This window comes from Azolla caroliniana, unplaced genomic scaffold, assembly GCF_043228905.1.
Source record: "Azolla caroliniana isolate FFs.n. ecotype wild unplaced genomic scaffold, voAzoCaro1.0.p SCAF_48, whole genome shotgun sequence".
Classification (NCBI taxonomy): Eukaryota; Viridiplantae; Streptophyta; class Polypodiopsida; order Salviniales; family Salviniaceae; genus Azolla; species Azolla caroliniana.
In genome coordinates, this window is record NW_028230483.1 from 88,502 (window position 1) to 109,709 (window position 21,208).

Sequence of the window (21,208 nt, forward strand, 5' to 3'; positions counted from 1 at the left end):
CTTTGGAAGCATCTTATATGTTTTAAAGACAATTGCATCAAGAGCATCCTTAAAAGAGTTTGGTTTAAAACCACACCTTTGGCCTTAAAGAGAATCCTAATACAAGCATATTACATTAACAACTTAAAGCTTAGTGGGTTTTCAAACAAGAGGAAATCTCTTTAATAATCTCAAGATAAGATTAATCCAAACATCAAGACGGCACAATCCTTTATTCTAGAGTATTTTCACCATGGATGGTCATGGCACTACTTTCTTATGACTAAATACACATTATGCACATAATTTTATTGAGGTAATACTCGTTACCATTATCAATATATTAAGCTGATGATAATTAACACACAATGTGCTAATAATAATATGTTATTTATGTAAAACATGTGTTGCATTTATTCATAAACGATTGCTTTACACTCGTGATACATGATATCTTATATAGCTTGGGGCCATTGATTAGATGGATTTCATTGAAGAAAATATACGTGATTGAAATACCAAATTGGAAAGTTGATGAGCATCTAGGTTTAATGGAGAAAGAATTCCCTATTATATTTCTTTAATATTCAAGGGCATGTTTTGATTCAACTTGTTCGAGGAGATCGAAATTGCATGTGTAGTTAAAACACCCCATCGGGTGTTTAAGGCGGAAAGGTTTATATGTGTGTTTGGCGAGGTTTGTGCACCGAAGATCATGAGTGGAGGGACCGATGGCAATGCTATGAAGTCAATGAGTCATAATGAATTGTATGCACCACATCTCCGAGTATTCGCCAAACGTGTGCCAGAGATGCACTTGTCACTTGGGGCACATTAGTTGAGGAGGTAAGAAACGATGCTACAGAGGAAGTGTTTCCCGGTGGACCGGCGCATGTCCCGACCTTCACATGAAGAACAAGAGAATGTGTGGCGACGTTTTTAGTTTGAATGATTCTGAATGCGTGCTTGCATGCGCTCAAAAAGCAAGAAGCAAGAAGCAAAAGCAAAAGCAAGAAGCAAATGCAAAAGCAAGAAGCAAATGCAAAAGCAAGAAGCAAGAAGCAAGAAGCAAGAACAAGCACCAAGCAGGAAGCAAGAAGCAAAAAATGAAAAAGTAGGGAACCAAGAATATAAAAGAAGAAGAACCAAAAAGCAAAAAGCAAAAGGCAAGAAGAGGAAAGAAGAAAGAAGCAAAAAGCAAAAAGCAAAAAGCAAAAAGCAAAAAGCAAGAATGGAAAACAAGGAAAAAGCAAAGAATGGCAAAAATCAAAATGCGAACACAAAAAAGAGGAGATTTTTCTTGGCTTTTCTTGTGGAGAAGGAGGAAGCGATGGTGATTCACCTTCTTCTCCTCATGTGCCTACATGGCGACAGGGGATGCCTCTGATAGCCACGGAAGCTCGTCGCTTGCATCGCAGAGCTATTACTAAAAGAGCTCAGATGCTCACGCCAAACAGTGGAAGCAATGGTCACGCTCCTCCTGCGCAACAGCCATGGAAGGTTCAGATAGAGCATGCTGATTTTCCCATGTGTAGGTTAGGAGGTTTTTCTTACCCTGCTCCTGTTGCAATGCTTGATCAAACCCAGAAAGGTATTTGAGCTTCTTCTTCTTATTGTTTGTGCTCTTTGTTTCTTAATACTTGAAGCTTAGGGTTACAATGGTTAGTGTCAGGGATAGATTTTTGGTTTGGAATTAGGACCGAATGGTTAGGTTAGGGTTAAGGCCAGTATGATTAGATTTAGAGTGAAGGATAGGCTTATGGTTAATTTTAGAGCATTCAGAATTAGTTCCGGAATGGTTAGGGTTAAGATAGAATGGTTAAGTTTAGGTTTAGGGCTAAAATAACTAGAGATAGGGCTACAATGATCAGGGTTGAGGATGAGATTAAAATGGTTGGAGTTTGAGCTAGAATGACTAGGGTTAGGACTAAGGTCAGAATAGTGAGGGTGAGGGTTAGGGTTGCTAAAGTTATTTCCCTAAAAGTATAACCCTTATGGTTAAAGCACCGAGGCATGCTCCCTTTTGAGAAAGATATACTCTCCTGTTTTCTGCTGGATGTGTGCTTCATCAGTGACAGAATCCAACAATCTCTACTTTCAATTTCAAGATTTGTTTAAGTTAGTTTTAAAATAGTCTGCTTTTTGAACACCGATTGTCCATCTTAACTCTACACTTAAACCAAAACCAACCCTGACCATCTGTACTACCCTAACAGTAACCATTCTATGCCTAGGTCCTAGCCCTAAATGTAACCATTCTACCCCTAACCACAACCATTCTTATCCTATACCATAGTCATTCTAACCCTGATCATAACCACGTCCTAAGTTTGGTTCACACATTACTATCACCATTTATCAACAAATCCCCCACTCATATATAGGAAGTGCCAAGCTATGAGGAATGATATCAATCCTCAAAAAGTAGTACGCCAAAAGCTTTGCGAAAAGCTTTAAACTTCTTCCTAAGCAGAGCCTTTGTGCAAAGGTCTCGAACATTATCTTATGTTGTTTTGTATTTCTTGCTTGATATAATGTAATAATAGTATTGCAAGAATTTTTTGTCCTTTTGCATGAGCGAGTGTAAGGAATAATAGCATGTTTGGTAGTCAGTGCTGTCAATGCAAGTATGTGTACTGTCTGCCAGCAGGGCCCAGAAGTTGTATTTGCAAGTGTTGGAGGATGTATGCAACACCCTGCACAATGTTTCATAAGCCTTTTGCCACCAATACACGTCTCATCATATAATCCTACAATTGGTTGGATCCATCCGTTTATCCATAACAGGCAGCATCTGGAACACATCATTGTTCTCATTCATTGCAAGTGGCTAAGTGATCAAATAACCTTATGTGAAAAAGACTATATTTCAAGAGAGATTCAGACAGAAATAGCGAACAGAGTGCAAATACCTGTAGGTGATGACAAGATGCATAGCTCAGATGTTGACAACGACCTAAAAGCAATGGTGACCTGCTCTGAGCCAACTGTTGGATTCTGTCATTGGAGAAGCACATAGGGAGCAGAAAACATGAGAGTAAATCTTTCTCAAAAGGAAGCATGCCTCAGTTCCTTAACGATTAGAGTTATACTTTTGTAGTAAGGTAAACAACTCTGAAAGATGTAAAAATAGTTCTAGCTATCTTAAGCGTGTTCACACACATTATCTGAAATTGTGTTCCCACATCAGTATCACAATATGTCAACCGAGATGATATGTTTATCCATGTTACAGTTTAGGGTTAGTTTTAAGCCTGCACAAAACCTGAATTTGGAGTAATTTGCTTCTACTTTATTCCAAATATTACCGTCAAATCTTGAAATTCAAGGTGTCAAATTTCCAAATTTGAGAATGTTTACACATTAGGGTTAGGGAAGCGCATGCCACTAAAATGTCCATTCCATGGTTTTATGAACCATTAGAGGGAATAGAGCAAGAAATGGTAGAAGGAAACATGATAGACAATAAACGGCTGAAAAGTTGCCTTTCCCTTGTGTCTGTGGATCTAGACAAGGGAATGGAACAAGAAATGGTAGAAGGAAACATGATAGAGAATAGACGGCTGAAAATGTCTTTCCCTAGTGTGGCTGCGCCATAAACCCTCTTCCAAGATATAAAATCAAAACAGTATTTGTCTTTCCATGTCTTAGTAATCGAAGAATTCAGGTTTGTAGATGGTATTTATCTTCTCAATGTATTAGTCTAGATCATGAGAGAACTTGTAAAAAGCTAGAGAATAAAGTTCTATGCAGCAGAATAGATTAAGGTATATGTGTGTGTGAGGGAAAAGAGAGATAAACAATACAACCAGGTTAACAAAGACTAAATATTTTAGCGAAACGGGGAATGATTATATAACAATAACAATTAAGCAACTATATAACTAAATTATAATCCAGTGTAAATAAACAATAATCAACATTTGATACAAGTGGAGAGGATTGGTTTATTTAGGATGTATGTGTAAGTACACATAGTTGTGGCAATCAATTTAATAATGATGGGAGAATGTGTGGAATATCGAAAATATCCACTTCATTAATGCAAATGCATTTCCCATTTGTTGGATCAGTGGCAGATTTTAGCTTATACAGGATTCAAGTAGTGGTTGTTATTGCAACACAAATTATCTCTCAGATATCTTTCATGGTATAAGTTGATGTCTGATAGCTAAATGATTTGTTAGAACTAGTTGGCTAACTCTCGTTAACATATTTATGGGTTGTATAATGCTCTAAAAAGGTTATTTAATACACTTGTTTGATTTCTATAACCCAGAAAGGATGGCTCGCAATCGGGAGCAAGCACTTCGTCGTTTACACAGTAGGCAGTTCAAGGGGCGAGCACACTCTGAGACAGCAATATCAACTACTCATTGCAGTGTGAGCCAAACCTCAAGCTTGCCTGATATTGCTAATGCATTGTATACTAAGAAAGATAGGTATATGCCCTTGGAGGACACAAACGGAATTCAACAAGATTGTAATTTGTTTGGTAATGTGGAGAGTGGACCCAAGGTTAGATCCACTCGAGTAAGTCCGACCTGCCAGATGGTGATTGAAACTTCTAATGTCAACCATGAAAGTCAGGATGCTCTGAAGGCACAGGACTTTGACTATGTAGTGGTAATTGATTTTGAAGCGACTTGTGATAAGGACATGAATGGTCTGAAACCGCAAGAAATAATTGAATTTCCAGCTGTGATTGTGGATTGCCGAAGACTGACTTTAGGAGATAGCTTTCAGACTTATGTTAAGCCAGTTCATCATCCAATCCTGACAGATTTTTGCAGAAACCTTACGGGTATTAACCAAGATCAGGTGCTTGTGTCTTTTGAAGGGCTGTTTGAAGTCTTTTATTTATTTATTGTGTCTTGCCGTTATTCATTTCTTGTGATTATAGGTGGACAAGGGCATTTCTCTGGCAGAAGCTCTCAATTGGCATGACAAATGGCTGGAGGATAATGGAGTCAAGGACAAGAAATTTGCAATTTTAATATGGTCAGATTGGGATTGCAAGACTATGTTGGAATCCGAATGCAAGTTGAAAGGTCTCAATAAGCCACGATATTTCAACAGGTAACAATATAGATAATGTATGCTGACACGAAACCATGTATTTTAGAATGCTGGTATGTTTATGATTAGTCAAATTAGGATGTTAAGAAGCGCCAGATATCAGATTGTTTTTGGATTGTGTGTAAGTTGATAAAATCTTCTTCAAATTTTGATATATGCATTATTTCTAGAACAATATGGATAATGTATGCTGACACGAAACCATGTATTTTAGAATGCTGGTATGTTTATGATTAGTCAAATTAGGATGTTAAGAAGCACCAGATATCAGATTGTTTTTGGATTGTGTGTAAGTTGATAAAATCTTCTTCAAATTTTTATATATGCATTATTTCTAGATGGTGAACATTTAAAAAATAATCAAGATTCATATAACTAATATATGTATGAGATGGTGAAAAATTATGTACAAACCTGACGTTAAGTAGGCAACTCTTAAGATTTTCCTTTGAGTAGGTAGCAATACCTTTGTATGTATATATATGTAAATATATTCATTTCATGATTCTTTCTCAACACAATACTGTGGACTGAAAGAATGTGCTGAAGGCATTTACCTTCAAGCTTACTTGTAGCACAAATGGAGATTTACATGATACAATATGTGATCAAGTGAATGTTCAGTCTTCCCAAACCTTTTAAGAGGTCATTGTTGTAGAATGCCCATGATGAGGACTATAGCTATAGCTTTCGGTGGAGGAATGGGTTTAAGAATTTGGTGTATGTTTTTTTTAAATATAGCACAAGGCACTAACTAAATTTTATTTTTAGTGGGCGTAAAATCTATTGATATATTTGGTTGATGTTTTTTACAGTAGCTCAATGCACTACCTAAAATTTCATTTTAATGGATATAAAATTTATTGATATATTTGGTTGATGTTTTTTACAGTAGTTCAATGCATTACCCAAAATTTCATTTTAATGGATGTAAAATCTATTAGCATCACAGGCTAAATTATTCTTATTAAGCACTTGCTTATATGTAGCTAATGATGTGTTAAGGTGGATCAACTTAAAAGTTCTATTCCAAAATGTTTTCAATGGGCGAAAATGCAATCTTCGAAAAGCAGTCGAAGCTTCTGGTTTGAAATGGAATGGACGTGCACACTGTGGTCTTGATGATGCTTTGAATACAGCCCGGCTTGCATTGGAGCTCATTCGCCGAGGCACTAACTTAAGCATTACAGGTTCAATAGATCCCCAACCTATAGCCACAAAGATAAGGCGTCCTGAATGGCCAGGAGTAGTCAACATTCAAGCGAGTAGTGGAGGAATGTTTGACTGTACAGATGGTAACAATTCTTTAAGAAATGCTACAAGTAGAAATAAGGATCTAACCTCTATTGCTAGCACTAGTGATTTGAGCACAAATGGAACATCAAATACTGGAATAGATTCCATGGTGTGCTATTGTGGTGTTCAGTGCAAGCAGCGAATGGTGAAAAAACCGGGACCTACGTGTGGTAAATTTTTCTTTGCTTGTGGGAGATGGACAATTGCTGATGGTGACCATTGCAGTTTCTTTGAATGGGCTGTATCTTGACGTTTGTTTTTCCTTTATGTGATATTAATTTGAGGCATTGTTATGCCAATTCTGGAAATGTAACAAGAAGTAAAATCTGTCATGCTTCATTTGTCACCTACATGGGGAATGTGAGACCAAATCATATTGAAACAATTGAGTTTATGTGTGACTGCATGTGAGAATGTGTGATTGCGATGGAGACTATTGGGAATGTGAGAATGTGTGATTGCGATGGAGACTATTGAGAATGTGAGAATGTGTGACTGCTGTCTATGCAACACACAATTGAGCTACAGATAACAATCATCGCACGGTTAATTCTAATGGGAATAACTCTTTAATTTTAAGGCAACTATCGTTACATGATATATCTATTTGCAAATTATAGCTGCACAGGTGCATGATCATGCATTTTGAATATGTGCATGTTGACTAGAAGGTTAAGGTATAACCGGTGCTCACACAGGGTAACAATCTTAATACAACTGAATGTCTTAATTGCTTGCTCACTATCAGAATTTTCATTCTCATAGTGGCTTACGGATATGTTTGGCATAGCCACATAAAAGGGCCAAGCAAGGAAAATAAAGTGTTAAGCGCATATATGTTGCTACCATGTGAAATGCATTGCGAACATATTATGATGATTTGCCTCCTGATATGTTCATTCGAGCACTCATTATGTCTAGCACATAGGAGGCTATACTTAATAGGTTATTTAATGACGAGGAGTGGATTCAAAAGGATGGTCAGGAACATATTTACAATGAAGGCACAAACACATCTACTCATAGAATCTAATTGTACTTGGTTGTCACTTATTTTTCTGTTTTGGACATTGGGTGGGTTTGCTTTTGCAACATGGTGTATGATGCATCTCTAACACAAATGTGTATGATAAAAAGCAGGTGTATGCTGCATCTCTAATACAAATGTGTACCATGTCCACCAGCAATATGATGCAATATTAATGCAGATAAAAGAATCGATGATATGTATGAATTTAAGAGACCAAAGAAATCAAACTGATTAGTTGTATTTGTTTGCGAAAGTATTATAAAGATTAATGATAATGACTGATGATATGTACGAGTTCATAAGAAAATCAATGAACGGACTTTTTTCAATAAAAAAGCTGCATCCCTAATACAAATCTGTACCATGTACACCAGTAATATAATGTACTAGTAATGCAGATAAAATAATCTCTACAAAGAATGACGATATGTACGAATCAGAGAAATTGATCTGAATCAATGTATCTGACTGGTAAAATAACCAAAAAACATTTGGAAGGTCATTTGTTTTTAGAGCAGAGTCAACCATTGCTTCATCATTTGAATGGTCCTATTTTGTACATTACTTCAAGAGCTGTAGGCAAGTGTGGTTTTCTTAATGACAGAAAGTATTTCGCTTCCAGTCTCATTATTTGAATGGTCCTTGATTTGTACATTACTTCAAGAGCTGTAGGCAAGTGTGGTTTTCTTAATGACCGAAAGTGTTTAGCTGCCAATCAGTTGCGGATTCCATACAAGTGTTTAGCTCTCACAGTCCTCTGTCGGAGCACTTGGTTCTGTCTGCATATTTATAATGTCTCACATTCGCAGGAAGACCAGTCATAAGAATTTAGACCATTTTGGGCATCATAATGTGCTTTCAAGTCTTGATCAAGTGTGTGGTTTCAACCACATCTTTCAGCAGATCTGCTCATCATTTTTAGGGCATTATCATATGCTTGACTTGAACCAATATATTTAACCAACATTCCCAGGATGGTGATCCTCAACTATCTCACTTTCATCGACCTCATTGAAACCCACCAATGAAAAATTCATCTACAGAATTTAGGAAGGCTTGTTGTCCATTTTTAGCATTACGGACTTTGCACACCCAAATTCTTAGTATTTATTGCTCCTTTTTCATTGATGTGCTCGTGTCCAAAGCCTTTCCTGCAGCTATTGATCACACCGGGTTCAAATTGGAAGTGTTCTGGACAAATAAGTAGCACAACAACAGGAGAACCTCTTCACCTTAATCAAGTTTCTCTCTTAGGAAATAACACTTTCTCCGTTATTGTATTCTTTGCTTGTCCTGTCCTTTCTAGAGTATACGCTGCCAGTTATCTGAATATTAAGAATATCATCATCTGTCTCATCTTCACTCAATTGTGTTTCTATAGGAGGGAGACAACCATCCTGAAGAAATTTAAAGTCTTTAAGCTAGAGACATCAAAGAGAACAATTTGAAAGACTTTTTGATGCAAATTTGCAATGCTTGCCTGACCTTAGATGTGAATGTTTCCATCCGTTTTTCGCACCATTTTTCTATAAATTTCTCAATGGTTACTTGGAAACCTTGTTTGGCTCTTGCTAATGATTTGCGCCTTTTCTGAGATTGCTCTGCCGTAACTTTGGCATGGCAAATCACACAAAGTGTCCTCAGATTACGCAGATTGCATTCACCTGCATTGATTTCATCACCTTCTAAGAACCTCTTTTCTTGAGAGCGAAACATAAATTGTGAAATAATAAACATGCATGAAAACCGAAATTACCTCCTCCCTGGAAGACTGCAACGATATGATCAGCATGCCATGCATTTCCCTCCTTTGGATCAGACACCAACCTCTCCAGTCTGGAAATGGCACTTGTATTAAAATATTTCCATTGAATCCTTTACATCTTCCTAAATATACACAATGACACTCAAAACATTACAAATGCTTACAAACGAGTATAAGTGTTGAACTCCGGAGCTTTTTGCAAGACGTATTCTCTCCGCTTTTCCCGAGGCAAAGGGCGAATCTTCTTTATCAAGGTGTGACAATCTAGCTTACAGATGGTGCAGACTCCTTTTTCCAACACAAACAATTCCTACATAGGGGATGCCATTAGTTTTTGCTTTAAAATGCATTTTGTAGAGATGAAAAGTATTGTTGCAGATTCTACTGAAATAAGTTACAGTGCAGATTCCACACCTGCCGGAGATATGCTTGGCTGGTTTTTAGACGGTAATTTTGATAGCATTCCTTATCACAAAAGAAATCTTCGAAATATTCTGGTGCCTTTGAACACGTTAACCTGGACAAAGATAATGCTGAGACTAGATAAGATAATTAATACACATTAAACATCATACATGCCATCAAATCAGTGCCTTATGGTATGGAGCCATCTATTGCTGGATATTTCTGGATATTGGTTTTTAGGATACATGATATTGCAAGGCCCCTTGACGGAAGAACTTTATGTCTTCAGATGGTCAAGAACCTTACACATGATGTTATGTTTTCTTGACAAGTATTACATACATTCATCACAAGTTGATGGTATCCTAAGAGTTAGTTTACTTACAAACATGGATTAAAGCAGAGTTTACAAAGAGGTTCTTTGGTAGCACTCCAGGCTTGTTTTATTTGTCTTTCTTTTAAGGAATGCTGACGCAATGTCACCTCTTTCCAAGTTGCACCCTCAGGAAGATTAGCATCTATTTCACTGACAGGTACAACGCGGCGTTTTGAACCTCCCTTCACTAAGCCCTGTATATACGTTTAGTTAGGAATCAGGATATTGTTCCTATAGTACAGAATGGCAGGGATTTTTCCAAAGCACCATAATCTATGTACTTATTTATTACTTACTCCCTTAAGATAAGGACCTTCGGCCTTAATACACTCCAACTCTAGTGCCAGAGGTATTTGCAAAGGCCTTCCAAGCAAGCAATTCCTATCGACTGGCCGAAGAGCATTCCACTCTTGGGTGAACAATACTGATAAATTGAAGTTCTCCAAATTCTCCTTCAGACAGATCGGAAGGTTAATGCAGTGCTTTATGCTGGACAATCCTTTCGCAGTCTCTAGATGTTCAGGAAGGAAATTATCCTCCAATGGAGTAGGTCTGTATCCATCTGACATTGATCTTATATATAGATGGATTCTCCCTGTATTTGCACTAACCTGGAAACAAGAAACAATTACAATTTTGTTATGCACTTTAACTAAAGATAATTTCCAATCTATTAAATCAAGATTTACCTCAAACATAAGAGGATCAGGAGATATGCTAGATTTTGTGTCTTCTGGAACTAGTGTACTAGCCACTTTGTTTGCACAGGGTTCGAGTATTGCAGTATTATCACAGTGTTCATTGATACTCTGTTCGTTTTCACAGTTTATCACAACCCTTGGTTCTAGCAATTTAAATGTTCCTGGTGAAATCAAACTTTCTGAGATGCCCATTATCCTTCTGTTCTCTTGGTTCAGCTTGTTCAAACCTATCTCTTCTTTGTGATTATCTCTTGATGGGCCATCCAAAACAGCATCAACCTGCATAATTGGTAACCATTCTGAATCAAAGATACAAAAGACTAGCAAACTATTGATTTGTTTGGCGTCTCTCTCTGTTTCCGAATACACGCAGTTGCTGGAGAATACTAGGAACAAGAGTAAAAAAAGAATGTTTCTCAATCACAGATGTATAACTAGTCTACGTCAGACGAGATGGATACTTGGTTTCACCTTCTCTTTCTTTCACTTGAAAAATTGGAATAGAAACAACGGAAGTTTATGAATATATTTTATCAATGCAGGAAAGTTATTTTTGAGGGAGCTTGAGATTCGGAGAGAGTGAGAACCCACACTGGATATTTGTAACTGAATATACTAGTATTTAAAGCATAATGTAATAAACTAGAGTACTTAATAATGATCACGCACCTTGATTTCAGCGACGGCATTCTCTGAACCGTTGGTCATGGTAGAGATTCTCTCCATGCTTTTGCTTAAGCTTTGCCATTGCATCTCATCTGTTGTATCCTGGGTGATACTAACGGGATCTTTAAGGATTAAAGAACCACAATATACAATATATATTACTTTTACTAGTATGTAATGAAAGGATTACCTTGGCACAAAAGAAGTAGATATTGACTGCATTCCTCTGGCCATATCTATGAGCTCTGTCCTCTGCCTGAAATGATAGATGATTGAAGATTAAAATGAGAAAATTGTTCAAACAACAAAGTTCTGACATGGCATTCCAACATTTTAAGATTTTGTTCATCTATGTTTTAGAATACTACACCAAATCTAAATGTTCATTTATGCAGTCCAGACACCTAAAATGGTCGGATTGATCATATAAAGTTATAACCCTTTTCCAATGCCATAATAGGATTTCCTTCAATGCCTCATTTAATTGATAGTATCATGCCATTAGTTTGTCCTAGTATAATCTCATCTATATAAACGTACAAGCATCTCTTAGGCCTTTGAGTAGAGTATTTCTATTCCATTTGTAAGTATCCTACTACCTTTGGATATCTGGCAGTCAATTTCTTCAATACTCGTAGTATTTGTATTTGGTGCGTCTGCCCATTACGTTAATGACAGCTAACATAGGTAGTATCATGAACAAGTTTTGTGCAAAGGTTCAAAATTATAACCAGAATTTAGCATTGCGGGACAACAAATCCTGAGCCACTATTCACATGGAAACTGTCTTCATCTTACTCAGGCTTAACATATTCATGAGGAAACTGTCTTCATCATCCACAAATGAAGCCCTATTGTGGCCAACTGTCTACTTTACGTAAATCTGACATGTGCCATGAAGTCTAGGCCACAGATATTTAGAAACCTCAAAATTCTATTTAGTTTGTATCGTGGTACTATGATCTCCACCTGGACGAAGATAGAATACAGATACAATATAATATTACACCAATGCTTTGGCATGTGACTCAGCATTTGCGAAATAACAATGAGCAGATGCACAGAAGGATCGTAAATAGTTATGAAATTTCGTATAGCTCTTATCTCACAATATTACGAATTTGGATTGAAACAGCAATCACTCATTATCACCTGTAGTAGGTCAGATGTTGATTTTGGAAGCTCTGCAAAGACCACAGATTGGGCAGATGAGAAATTAAGTCCTACACCCCCAGCAGTTAATCCTATGATCGCAATCCTCACCTGCAAAATATATACTTAAGATGAGAACTCTGAAGCAATGAAATATAAATTGCACAGAAAACTTTACACATGTTAGATATGATAGTGAAATAATAAGTGCAACCAAAAGGAATACCTCGTCTTTGGCTTGAAAAGCATCCACAGCCTTTTGTCGATCACTTGCAATAGTAGATCCATCAATTCGCACATACTCTAGACCCTTACCATGCACCATTTCCTTTTCCCCAAACCAGGAAGACAATGATTAGGACATGGGTAACCATTTAAGATGAATAAAAACATAAAGAAGGTAAGCAAAAAAAACTAAAGAAATTTGCTTACTTGAATGGAATCCAACACCTTGATATGATGAGCAAAAATGATCATTTTTGGCACGTCTTGTCCCAAAAGCCTGTTGTCGGGGTTAGATAGCAGGGGATGATTTGATAGCCATTCTCGCACACCTCTTAACTTGGCAAGGCCAATCTCTTGATACGATAAGGTTAAAGGTGCACGATAACTTTTAGATTCCCCTGAATGAACACAAAGAGGGAATTACAAACATGTAAAATCCTGGTTAGTTTTTTACGCTAAAAGCTGGTTTTTCAAAACTAGGCTCCTAAATCTCAGGAAATTAGATTTGAACTATTCAATAGAGGGGCTATCTAGCTGATGTAAGCCACTTGATGAGCAACATTTTTTCACCAGTAGCAACGTTTTAGGTGAGTTTCTACATCATGATGTAAAAGTTGGAGTAGGTTTCTTGCTATGTTGCTAATCCATCTTAGTTATGTACATTATCTGCAAATTCTTACTCACACACAACTAGCAAAAAACGTTCAATTCTGTTTCTAAAGATCAATCCCTCGACGACATGAACTGGAGTCACTTTAAGCATGTCTATAATATGTTTGTTCCTTCTTAAACATCTTCTGAAGTTCTGCATTGCATTCAAATTTCATTAGGCTTCAAGGTAGCTGCAAAACCTTCTAATATTCTGTCTAACTCTTGGTGATCATAGATGTTATCGTTCAGATCACCATCACAATATCTAACTTCAAATTCTAATATAATCACACACTACAAATAGCCTAATGCATACAAGCATGCAACATACTTTTTATAGAGCAAGGAGAGGCCGTTACATCAGTCATAAAGCCATCCGCTTTTGGACAGAGATTTCCCCTCGAATCCCTCCATCAGTTATTATTATTATTCTCTATTCGTGTGGCCTTGAAGTCCCTATCGAATCACTCCTACCTAGTATTTGTCAACACTTAACTAACACTAACTTAATTACACGTGATTGTACAAATGACATATTTTGGGTGCATCAATGCACCTCCCCGTTCACGCACATCTGGCCCCCTTTTCTCCTTGTAGCCGGAATTTCCCATGACAACGTATCACTATGCTAATTTACAAAAATACTTAAGAGCCATTTAATCCTCGACTTTTCTTTTAAAAACATAAATGTACCATACCCTGATCATCCATGCTATTAGTTGTACTACCATTCACATCATCACCGATATCTTCGCCATCACAATCACAACATCCTTTGAAAGAAAAACCACAACCACATGGCTGTAGTTCACCTTCTTCTGAATCACGCTTTACAATGTGTGATTTTGCTTCCATTATATCAGCTGCCTCCAATGTCAATCTGATAACTTGTCTTCTCTTAGGAGGAAGTTGTGTGAGCACATCATCTTTCAATCTTCTTATCTGATATAAAAGAATGAAATCAATTAACTTTTAAAAAAGACCAGTCTACATGTTATTCATTAAAACAAATTCCTCAAAAGAGCTATCATAGTATGTGCTTGCCGACATACTTGCAACCTGATACCATTTCTGTGGGCCTCTTGTTAATTTGATATGAAGATTGACACAAAATTTTGATACATTTGCTATAAAACTTGGATGGTATTTACTGGTTACAGGCTCTAGATAGCAGTCTACAACCTAATTAAGACCAATTATCTATAGCTTGGGATTGGAAAAATAAATGTTGAGGACAAAGTACCATGACTGTCTCTTTAAGCAATATGTTCAATTCATGTAAACGCTTTCCTTTAGAAAAGTCCTGCAAACAATGAAAAAAAAAGTAGTTGTAATTTAGATTGCTCCTATAAAATAAAGTTCATGACATGGAGCTCATTCTGTAGAGATTAAGAAGTGCTATAAATCACAATACATAACCAACAACGAATAATTGGCACAAAATACCAAAATTTAAAAGTTTCTTGGCCCAACTTCTAATAGTGAAACAAAGTAACAAAAAACTTCATGCGCTATCATCTTTCATTGTTCAAGAGTGTATTCATTAAGAAATATAATTCCTCTCCAACATCCATATTTAACATACCATTAACTTCTAAATCCGAACCGGCTTTGCCCCAGTTACTTTCCTTAACATTCACCATGACAAAGATCAAACAATCCTACATGGCATTGCCTTGTTTGTCATATTCCAGCAACAATTTCCTCAGCGATAAATCCTATCACCTTTCCACGGCGCGCATTTATCTCCACCAAACATTTTCTACATCTAATACTTAACTAATTCTTCCGCCTACCCTTTGTTGTTATAAAAAGGTGCACTTGAGTCTTGTACACATGGACATTTCAGGATACCAAAGGGAAATTTGTCACAGTATGTGAGTTTATACGCTGCTTGAGTTTATGGCAATTGTAATATTTTGTACTTGAAGTGTGATCTTGAATATGATCTTCGTAAGACATATATGAATGAGAAAGAAAAAAGAAAGAAAGATATATTAACGTCTTTTAAGAGGCCAAAATGGCCTATAAGACCAAATAAGAGATTACATCTTAAGTGTTGTCTCATCTTTGAGAACAAATCAAAAGAAAATAAATATTACACAGTAAATATAAAAGTAAATAACATGAAAAGAAAAGAAATGAGGGAATCTGGTTTTTGGCACATGTGAGATCCTCAAGTTAGGTATATTGTAGCTTTTGTCTTCGAAAGATCTCTAGCATAGGTCAATCCAAAATGGAAATGTCTCCGAAGCAAGGGAAGCACCTACGATGACAGGAGATAATGGCTTTTATCTGTCGATGACAAGGGTGTCAAGGTCGTGGTCCATGGGGCCGAGGCCTACGTGAACGACAAATTGTCATTGCCCGATCAATTGTAACCCCTTTGTTATGTCCTGGTCTGAAGCCCATTTGTGTATCCCGGGGTTGACTTCTAGCATTAGGAGTGATGGGGCTAAAGAAAGTTATGATTGTTCTTTGTGGATGAGCTTGTATGGTTGTATTCTTCAATAACTTTTCCCGATGTCTCTTGAGCTCTAGCCAGAAAAGTCCTAGGCATCGTTGGTCCTCATATTCCATTACCTTGCGTAGTGGGCCAAAGCCTTGTTTAAAGAGGCAATGGTATCTCCCTCTGATTTCATAAAAGACACTACAATGACAAACATAGTGTTCTTCAGATTCCACTCCTTGATGACACAATTGGCAAATTCTCTCTTCTAGAGGTAGTCGTGTATATCTGCCTACCTCTATCTGTAGCCAATGTGATGAAGTTTGCAGCTGCCCCATCACACTGCGCAGCGCATAGGATAGATGTATGTCCATATAAAGTGGTCTGATGACAAATCCATCCTCCGATGTATGTAAGAAGTGTGTCTTATAGTGGGCCATCTTTGTACCAAGTGGTATTTTGGGGCTGATCCATGTTATCTTGTTTTCCAAGTTAATAATATCAATTCGGATCACTCTATTCTTTTCCACTTTGGTCATATTTAGATGGGGACAGTCCAAGCTATATCGGAACGGTGGTAGGGCATTTATACTCATGTCATGTGACTCGAACCATTGCTGCATTTCAGCATACCAACAATGAGTGTCTCCATTTTCAGCCAGTTGTTTTGATGACATAAGTGCCAACCTTGGGTACCTTCGTTTAGGGAGCGAGAGAAATGGTGAGTTAGTGTTTACTCATTTTGGTCTCAGCATTAGTGTTGAGTCTCTTCATTAGATTTAATCCTCTTGCATTGGTTCTTAATCCCTCTTATTTTTACCACAATGATATTTCCTCTTGCTTATACCATTCTTGTTCCTCTTGCTTGAGAAAATCAGTGAATTAGTGTTTACTCATTTTGGTCTCAGCATTATAGGTAAATCTCTCCATTAGATTTAATTCCTATTATTTTTAGCGACATGATTTTCCTCTTGTTTCTACCACTATGATCTTAATACAAAGTATATGAAGCAGAAAATTGGCGAGTAAATGAGCTAGTGTTTACTCTCTTAACTAAGATCTTCCTTCTTTTAGCCTCAGCATTAGTGTTGAAGTCTCTTCATTAGATATAATCCTCTTAAATTAGTGCTTAATCCCTTAATCATCCATATTTCCATGCATTAAACATCCACGCTTGGCATTTCTATTATTATACTTCCCACTTACTTATGTACACATTTCAATGTTCACCCACTCCCACAAATCAAAGAAATAAACTTGCCAATATTAAAGATCATGTACTTCATCGTGAAACTACACCTTTGGTCTTTTCTCCCAACATAGTTTCAGACAGCAAGAATGAAATGTTTTGTGTGAATGTCAGATAGCATGTAAAACTAATTCATAGATAATTCAGATTCGTTGTCAAATCAAATATGATTCACAGTAATTTTCCTGATCAAAATAGTTTCAATCTAAAAGAAAAAAGAGGTTTAGCAACAAAAGATATGTGATCATCAGTTATTACTTAATATAGATGTTAAATAACAGATAAAATGACTGACTAGACCTTTGAGATGTATACGGTTGACATTATTTCTTCATAATTATCAATACACACATTTACCTTAGTCCAAATAGGCTGACTTTCTGCTGATGATTGTGTAAAACAATAATTTTGAGCAAAGTCATACTTGCTTCTTCCAAGTAAACAAGGACTACATGAAGCAACAACTTTTAGAATCAGTGTCTACATCCCCTCAAAAGGTACACACACAGTAATTCGAAATGTTACCTTAGCATATTGACTTGGTGGAAAATATCATAAGGCCTGCAAGTGTAAATAAATGTGTATCAGCTATGTTTTATCTTTCAATCATACTGAGCCATTTCTTTCTAGTGAATTATAAACACATACCTAGACAACGATGGAGTGCCTGAGAGTAGCACAATGCGCCTTATGTTTTGAGCAATATCCAAAATTGTTGTCGTCTACATGTCAAATTTCCCAGGTTAAACTATAACTAGATAGTAAAGCTAAACTTGTTTTCCTTATCATCCACTATCAAATAGAATTTTCTTCACTATGATTGTATTCATGTACTGAGATTATTGTGTCTTTTTTACTATAGAATCCATTGTCTCTTATGATGCAACTATTTATCATAGTACTTTGGAGGGTAAATTTTTTAATGCCATTGATATTCCCTCTTTGTAAGTGATTGAAATAGTAAATTGTATACCATAAGAAACACGCCGAACATTCTATTAGTAAAGGAGGTGTTCTCTCTAGAAATGAAGTGTGTAAGGATATACATGCATGTACGGTATGTAAATACATTTATTATATCCATGTATACTTTATTATATCCATGTATACAAACTTCAAACTGTATAGGAGAAACTCGAGCAGAGGATAAGTGGCAGCACTATTACTTGTCAAAAATGAGTGGCTCTTCTGTAAATAGGTCACAGAAATGGCTATTTTAAGCCTACAAATGCGAATGCTTGTCTTTTAGAAAATTACGAACCTCCACCTCAATCCAAGAAAATCTGTTTATGGCATCTCATTTCATCAAAAGTTTCCTATTATTGTTTCCAAGTTCCTCTTCCATCTAACAATTGATAAACTTCCAAGTTCTTACTCTGAAAATGACAATGTGAAATTTGATTTTGAGCTACATATGTTCCAATGATCCTAGGACAATCTAAAAATAAAGTAGTCTTGAAAAAGTGGCATCAGTATAATTGAGCAATTTAGGAAACCCATAGTACCATACTAGAACAGAATTTGAAACTCGATTCCTTCAAACTAATTGAAAGTAATTCTCAACATAAAGACTCTACACACGCCACATCTATACTTGAATTAAAAATAGAAATATTTTGTGTGAAATTGGAGAATATAAATGAATAAACTATTTAACACAGATAAATACCTCCTCACATTCAACTTTGTTTCTTGTACATCGTAAATTGTGTGACTCGTCTACTATCAGCATTGCCCACTTACGCTTCATCATGTTTTTTTTCAATCTTTTCAGCATTGTGTAGGATATAACCACAACTTTAGGAGTCTTCACATTATCAGCCAGATTGTTTTTGTGGCCAAACACTACAACGCCAAACATTTAAGAAGATAAATTCCAATATGAATGTAGAAATATAACTGCTCAATTTATGTTTTGCTAAAATCATTACCAAGATGGATGTCAATAGGCAACCAAAATGGAAGCCACCTCTCAAGCTCCTCAGCCCACATCAATCGTAGGCTAGCTGGGCACGTGATAAGTATAGAGCCTTCTTTTGCATAGCATGCAGCTAATGCTATTGCCTAAAGTGGACAAGATAATATTAGCTACCAATTATCGAACCCATACAAGATGTAATTGCTTGCTTAATATTTCCCACAGGAAATGAATGGTTTATATTAGAAAACAATTCTCTATAAGAAAGTATTCAGCAAGAAGAAATAGTTGGAATAATAAATGTGGCTCATTGCACCATTTTATTCCATAGCAGGGACAGGGTAAAAAGTTATTGCTTTCCTAGATAACAATCTGTGTTTCTAGTTGTACAGATATAATTTCTTCTTCTAATTATTTCTTATGAGGATGATACACCTTGTTGTACATGTGTACATTCGTCTCATTCACATGTGTGTGGAGACAATTAACTAGTAATGCAAATTAATGAAATCTTATAAAATGATATTCTGGAATGTAAACTTCAAACCTGAATTGTTTTTCCAACACCCATTTCATCAGCTATGAGGCATCGTCCACCCCTTCTCAACCCATATTTTACACCTTCCACCTGGAATGGCAGCAATATTGACCTCAATTTGGAAGGTATCTGTTGCATCAGCTCATCCACAACTGTGTCTGATACATGGATTGGCATGAAAGGGATCCATTGTTGATGAGAGTAATTTACTCGTGTCATTTTTTGCATGATTGACAGGGTACTTTGTGGCAATTGATTCAAAACAACACCAGGTATGTCCTTTACAATGTTAAGTACAGAATTGTAATCTTTTATATGATATGTGGCACAGTTCTCCGTGCTCTCTTCAGCTATGGGACTTAGCTGTTGATACAAATGCCTTGTGTGAGTACAAAAACTTAGCTTGGAAAGTATGTCGTATGGGAAAACAAGGTATGGACTAAATTCCTTCATATATTGTGAAAACATAACTTGGAATGTATGGTGTAAGAGAAGACAATGTATTCCATATTGAGATAAAAAACAATATGAAAGGAAGGAAAAACTACCATTTGCAAAGTATGCAGTTTGCAAAAAACAAGAAATTGGTAGTTTTCCTGACTTCTTGAGAAAAATATAAATGTTCAAAGGAGTGATTTGGAAAGTATACAGTACTGGGAAACAAACAATTTGGGTAGATTTCCCTGCTTATTGAGAAAATTTTCAATGCCAAGAGTAACAATTTTCTAAAGAATGAGAAACCATAACTTGGAAAGTATGTTGTATGTGAAAACGAGAAATTTTCCAATGAATTGAGAAAATTAACAATGTCAAAAGGAATGAGCAAATTATCAATGCTAAAGTATCAGACAAACATATCTTGGAATGCATGTAGTACGAGACAACAAAATGACTAAAAAAATTATTCTCAAAATTATGTATATGAGAAAACTGGACATTAGTTAGGTGAAAAAGAGTAAGAAAATATGGCGTACTTTGGAAAGATCTGATCCAAGAAAACGTATTTTGTCAGATTTTCTCACTCACCAAGTTGAAAAGCCAACCGAAGAAATCTTTCGAAGCATCGAAGTCTTGAATCTGAACAATGACCCGATCCCAACCTGAAAGCTCAATAGATATTTCGATCTTTTTCGGTGCAATTTTCACACATTTAGATATAATTGGACCTGAAACAATATTCCGAACAGCTTCTTGTTCGCCAACGAAGGAATCATTCAATCTTGTTTGAATCTTTTTATACGAAGGATATCTCTTCCCTGCTTCTGTTATGTAATCTTTATGCGATAAAGGCATATTAGCGGGAAATAAAGGATGGGAATTTTCTATATTACTCCGTTTCACATTACTTTCTTCAAGAAACCGTTTGTGGGCGATTTTTATATGAGGTTGTTGCCCCATATAGGAAGGTTTCTGTGGAATATCCGTTGACAGATGATTTTCAGAGATCTTATTTATGGCTGAATTCTGTAAATTCGTTTTAGTGTTGAGACGAGCAAGAGCTGCTGCTTTGTTTTCTTCCATTCTCTTGCGCTGAGCTTTAGAAATCATCGCGCTTTTTGAATGAAGAGTGAAAAACCCTAATTTCCCGAAATGGGTTGGATTTAACCTTAAGAGCTGAATTGGTTTGGATTAACCCTGATAGTTTTAATGGATTTGAGTAACCCTACTTTTCTAAAACTAGACTGGACTAGCCTTAAGCCCTGGGGTGGGTTTAGATTAACCATAAATT

General features: G+C 36.4%; 3 protein-coding genes across 3 annotated transcripts; 1 reads left to right on the plus strand and 2 right to left on the minus strand.

Moving 5' to 3' along the window:
- Nucleotides 1-1,280: 1,280 nt before the first annotated feature.
- On the plus strand, nucleotides 1,281-6,691 carry LOC147849496 (uncharacterized). Its single transcript, XM_087337477.1, has 4 exons — nucleotides 1,281-1,570; nucleotides 4,259-4,800; nucleotides 4,883-5,058; nucleotides 6,064-6,691. The coding sequence occupies exons 1-4, from the start codon at nucleotides 1,357-1,359 to the stop codon at nucleotides 6,602-6,604; spliced, it is 1,473 nt and encodes a 490-aa protein (XP_087193603.1). The 5' UTR covers nucleotides 1,281-1,356; the 3' UTR covers nucleotides 6,605-6,691.
- Nucleotides 6,692-7,602: 911 nt separating this feature from the next.
- LOC147849497 (uncharacterized) lies at nucleotides 7,603-21,010 on the minus strand. Its single transcript, XM_087337475.1, has 22 exons — nucleotides 20,506-21,010; nucleotides 19,489-19,842; nucleotides 18,955-19,087; nucleotides 18,693-18,868; nucleotides 17,672-17,745; nucleotides 17,549-17,584; nucleotides 17,381-17,471; nucleotides 14,569-14,628; nucleotides 14,024-14,267; nucleotides 12,882-13,072; nucleotides 12,676-12,777; nucleotides 12,450-12,560; nucleotides 11,488-11,553; nucleotides 11,301-11,399; nucleotides 10,620-10,910; nucleotides 10,227-10,541; nucleotides 9,940-10,124; nucleotides 9,564-9,666; nucleotides 9,314-9,459; nucleotides 9,141-9,220; nucleotides 8,870-9,048; nucleotides 7,603-8,781 (listed from the first exon to the last, which is right to left on the minus strand). Exons 1-22 carry the CDS (start codon nucleotides 20,998-21,000, stop codon nucleotides 8,635-8,637), a joined length of 3,678 nt encoding a protein of 1,225 aa, XP_087193601.1. The 5' UTR covers nucleotides 21,001-21,010; the 3' UTR covers nucleotides 7,603-8,634.
- Nucleotides 15,009-16,385, minus strand: LOC147849498 (uncharacterized). The gene is made up of 2 exons (XM_087337470.1): nucleotides 15,765-16,385; nucleotides 15,009-15,071 (listed from the first exon to the last, which is right to left on the minus strand). The coding sequence occupies exons 1-2, from the start codon at nucleotides 16,368-16,370 to the stop codon at nucleotides 15,009-15,011; spliced, it is 669 nt and encodes a 222-aa protein (XP_087193596.1). The 5' UTR covers nucleotides 16,371-16,385.
- Nucleotides 21,011-21,208: the final 198 nt, after the last annotated feature.

Bases quoted from the DNA above. Each gene is read 5' to 3' on its own strand.
- LOC147849496 (XM_087337477.1), top strand. From the start codon at position 1,357: ATGCCTCTGATAGCCACGGAAGCTCGTCGCTTGCATCGCAGAGCTATT. The intron at 1,571-4,258 runs GTATTTGAGCTT...TCTATAACCCAG, and splicing joins GCTTGATCAAACCCAGAAAG to AAAGGATGGCTCGCAATCGG. The intron at 4,801-4,882 runs GTGCTTGTGTCT...TTGTGATTATAG, and splicing joins CGGGTATTAACCAAGATCAG to GTGGACAAGGGCATTTCTCT.
- LOC147849498 (XM_087337470.1), bottom strand. From the start codon at position 16,370: ATGAGTATAAATGCCCTACCACCGTTCCGATATAGCTTGGACTGTCCC. The intron at 15,072-15,764 runs GCTAGAAGTCAA...TGTTTGGTGGAG, and splicing joins TTAGCCCCATCACTCCTAAT to ATAAATGCGCGCCGTGGAAA.
- LOC147849497 (XM_087337475.1), bottom strand. From the start codon at position 21,000: ATGGAAGAAAACAAAGCAGCAGCTCTTGCTCGTCTCAACACTAAAACG. The intron at 13,073-14,023 runs GTATGGTACATT...GTGTTCATTCAG, and splicing joins TAATAGCATGGATGATCAGG to GGGAATCTAAAAGTTATCGT. The intron at 10,125-10,226 runs GTAAGTAATAAA...ACGTATATACAG, and splicing joins AAGGTCCTTATCTTAAGGGA to GGCTTAGTGAAGGGAGGTTC.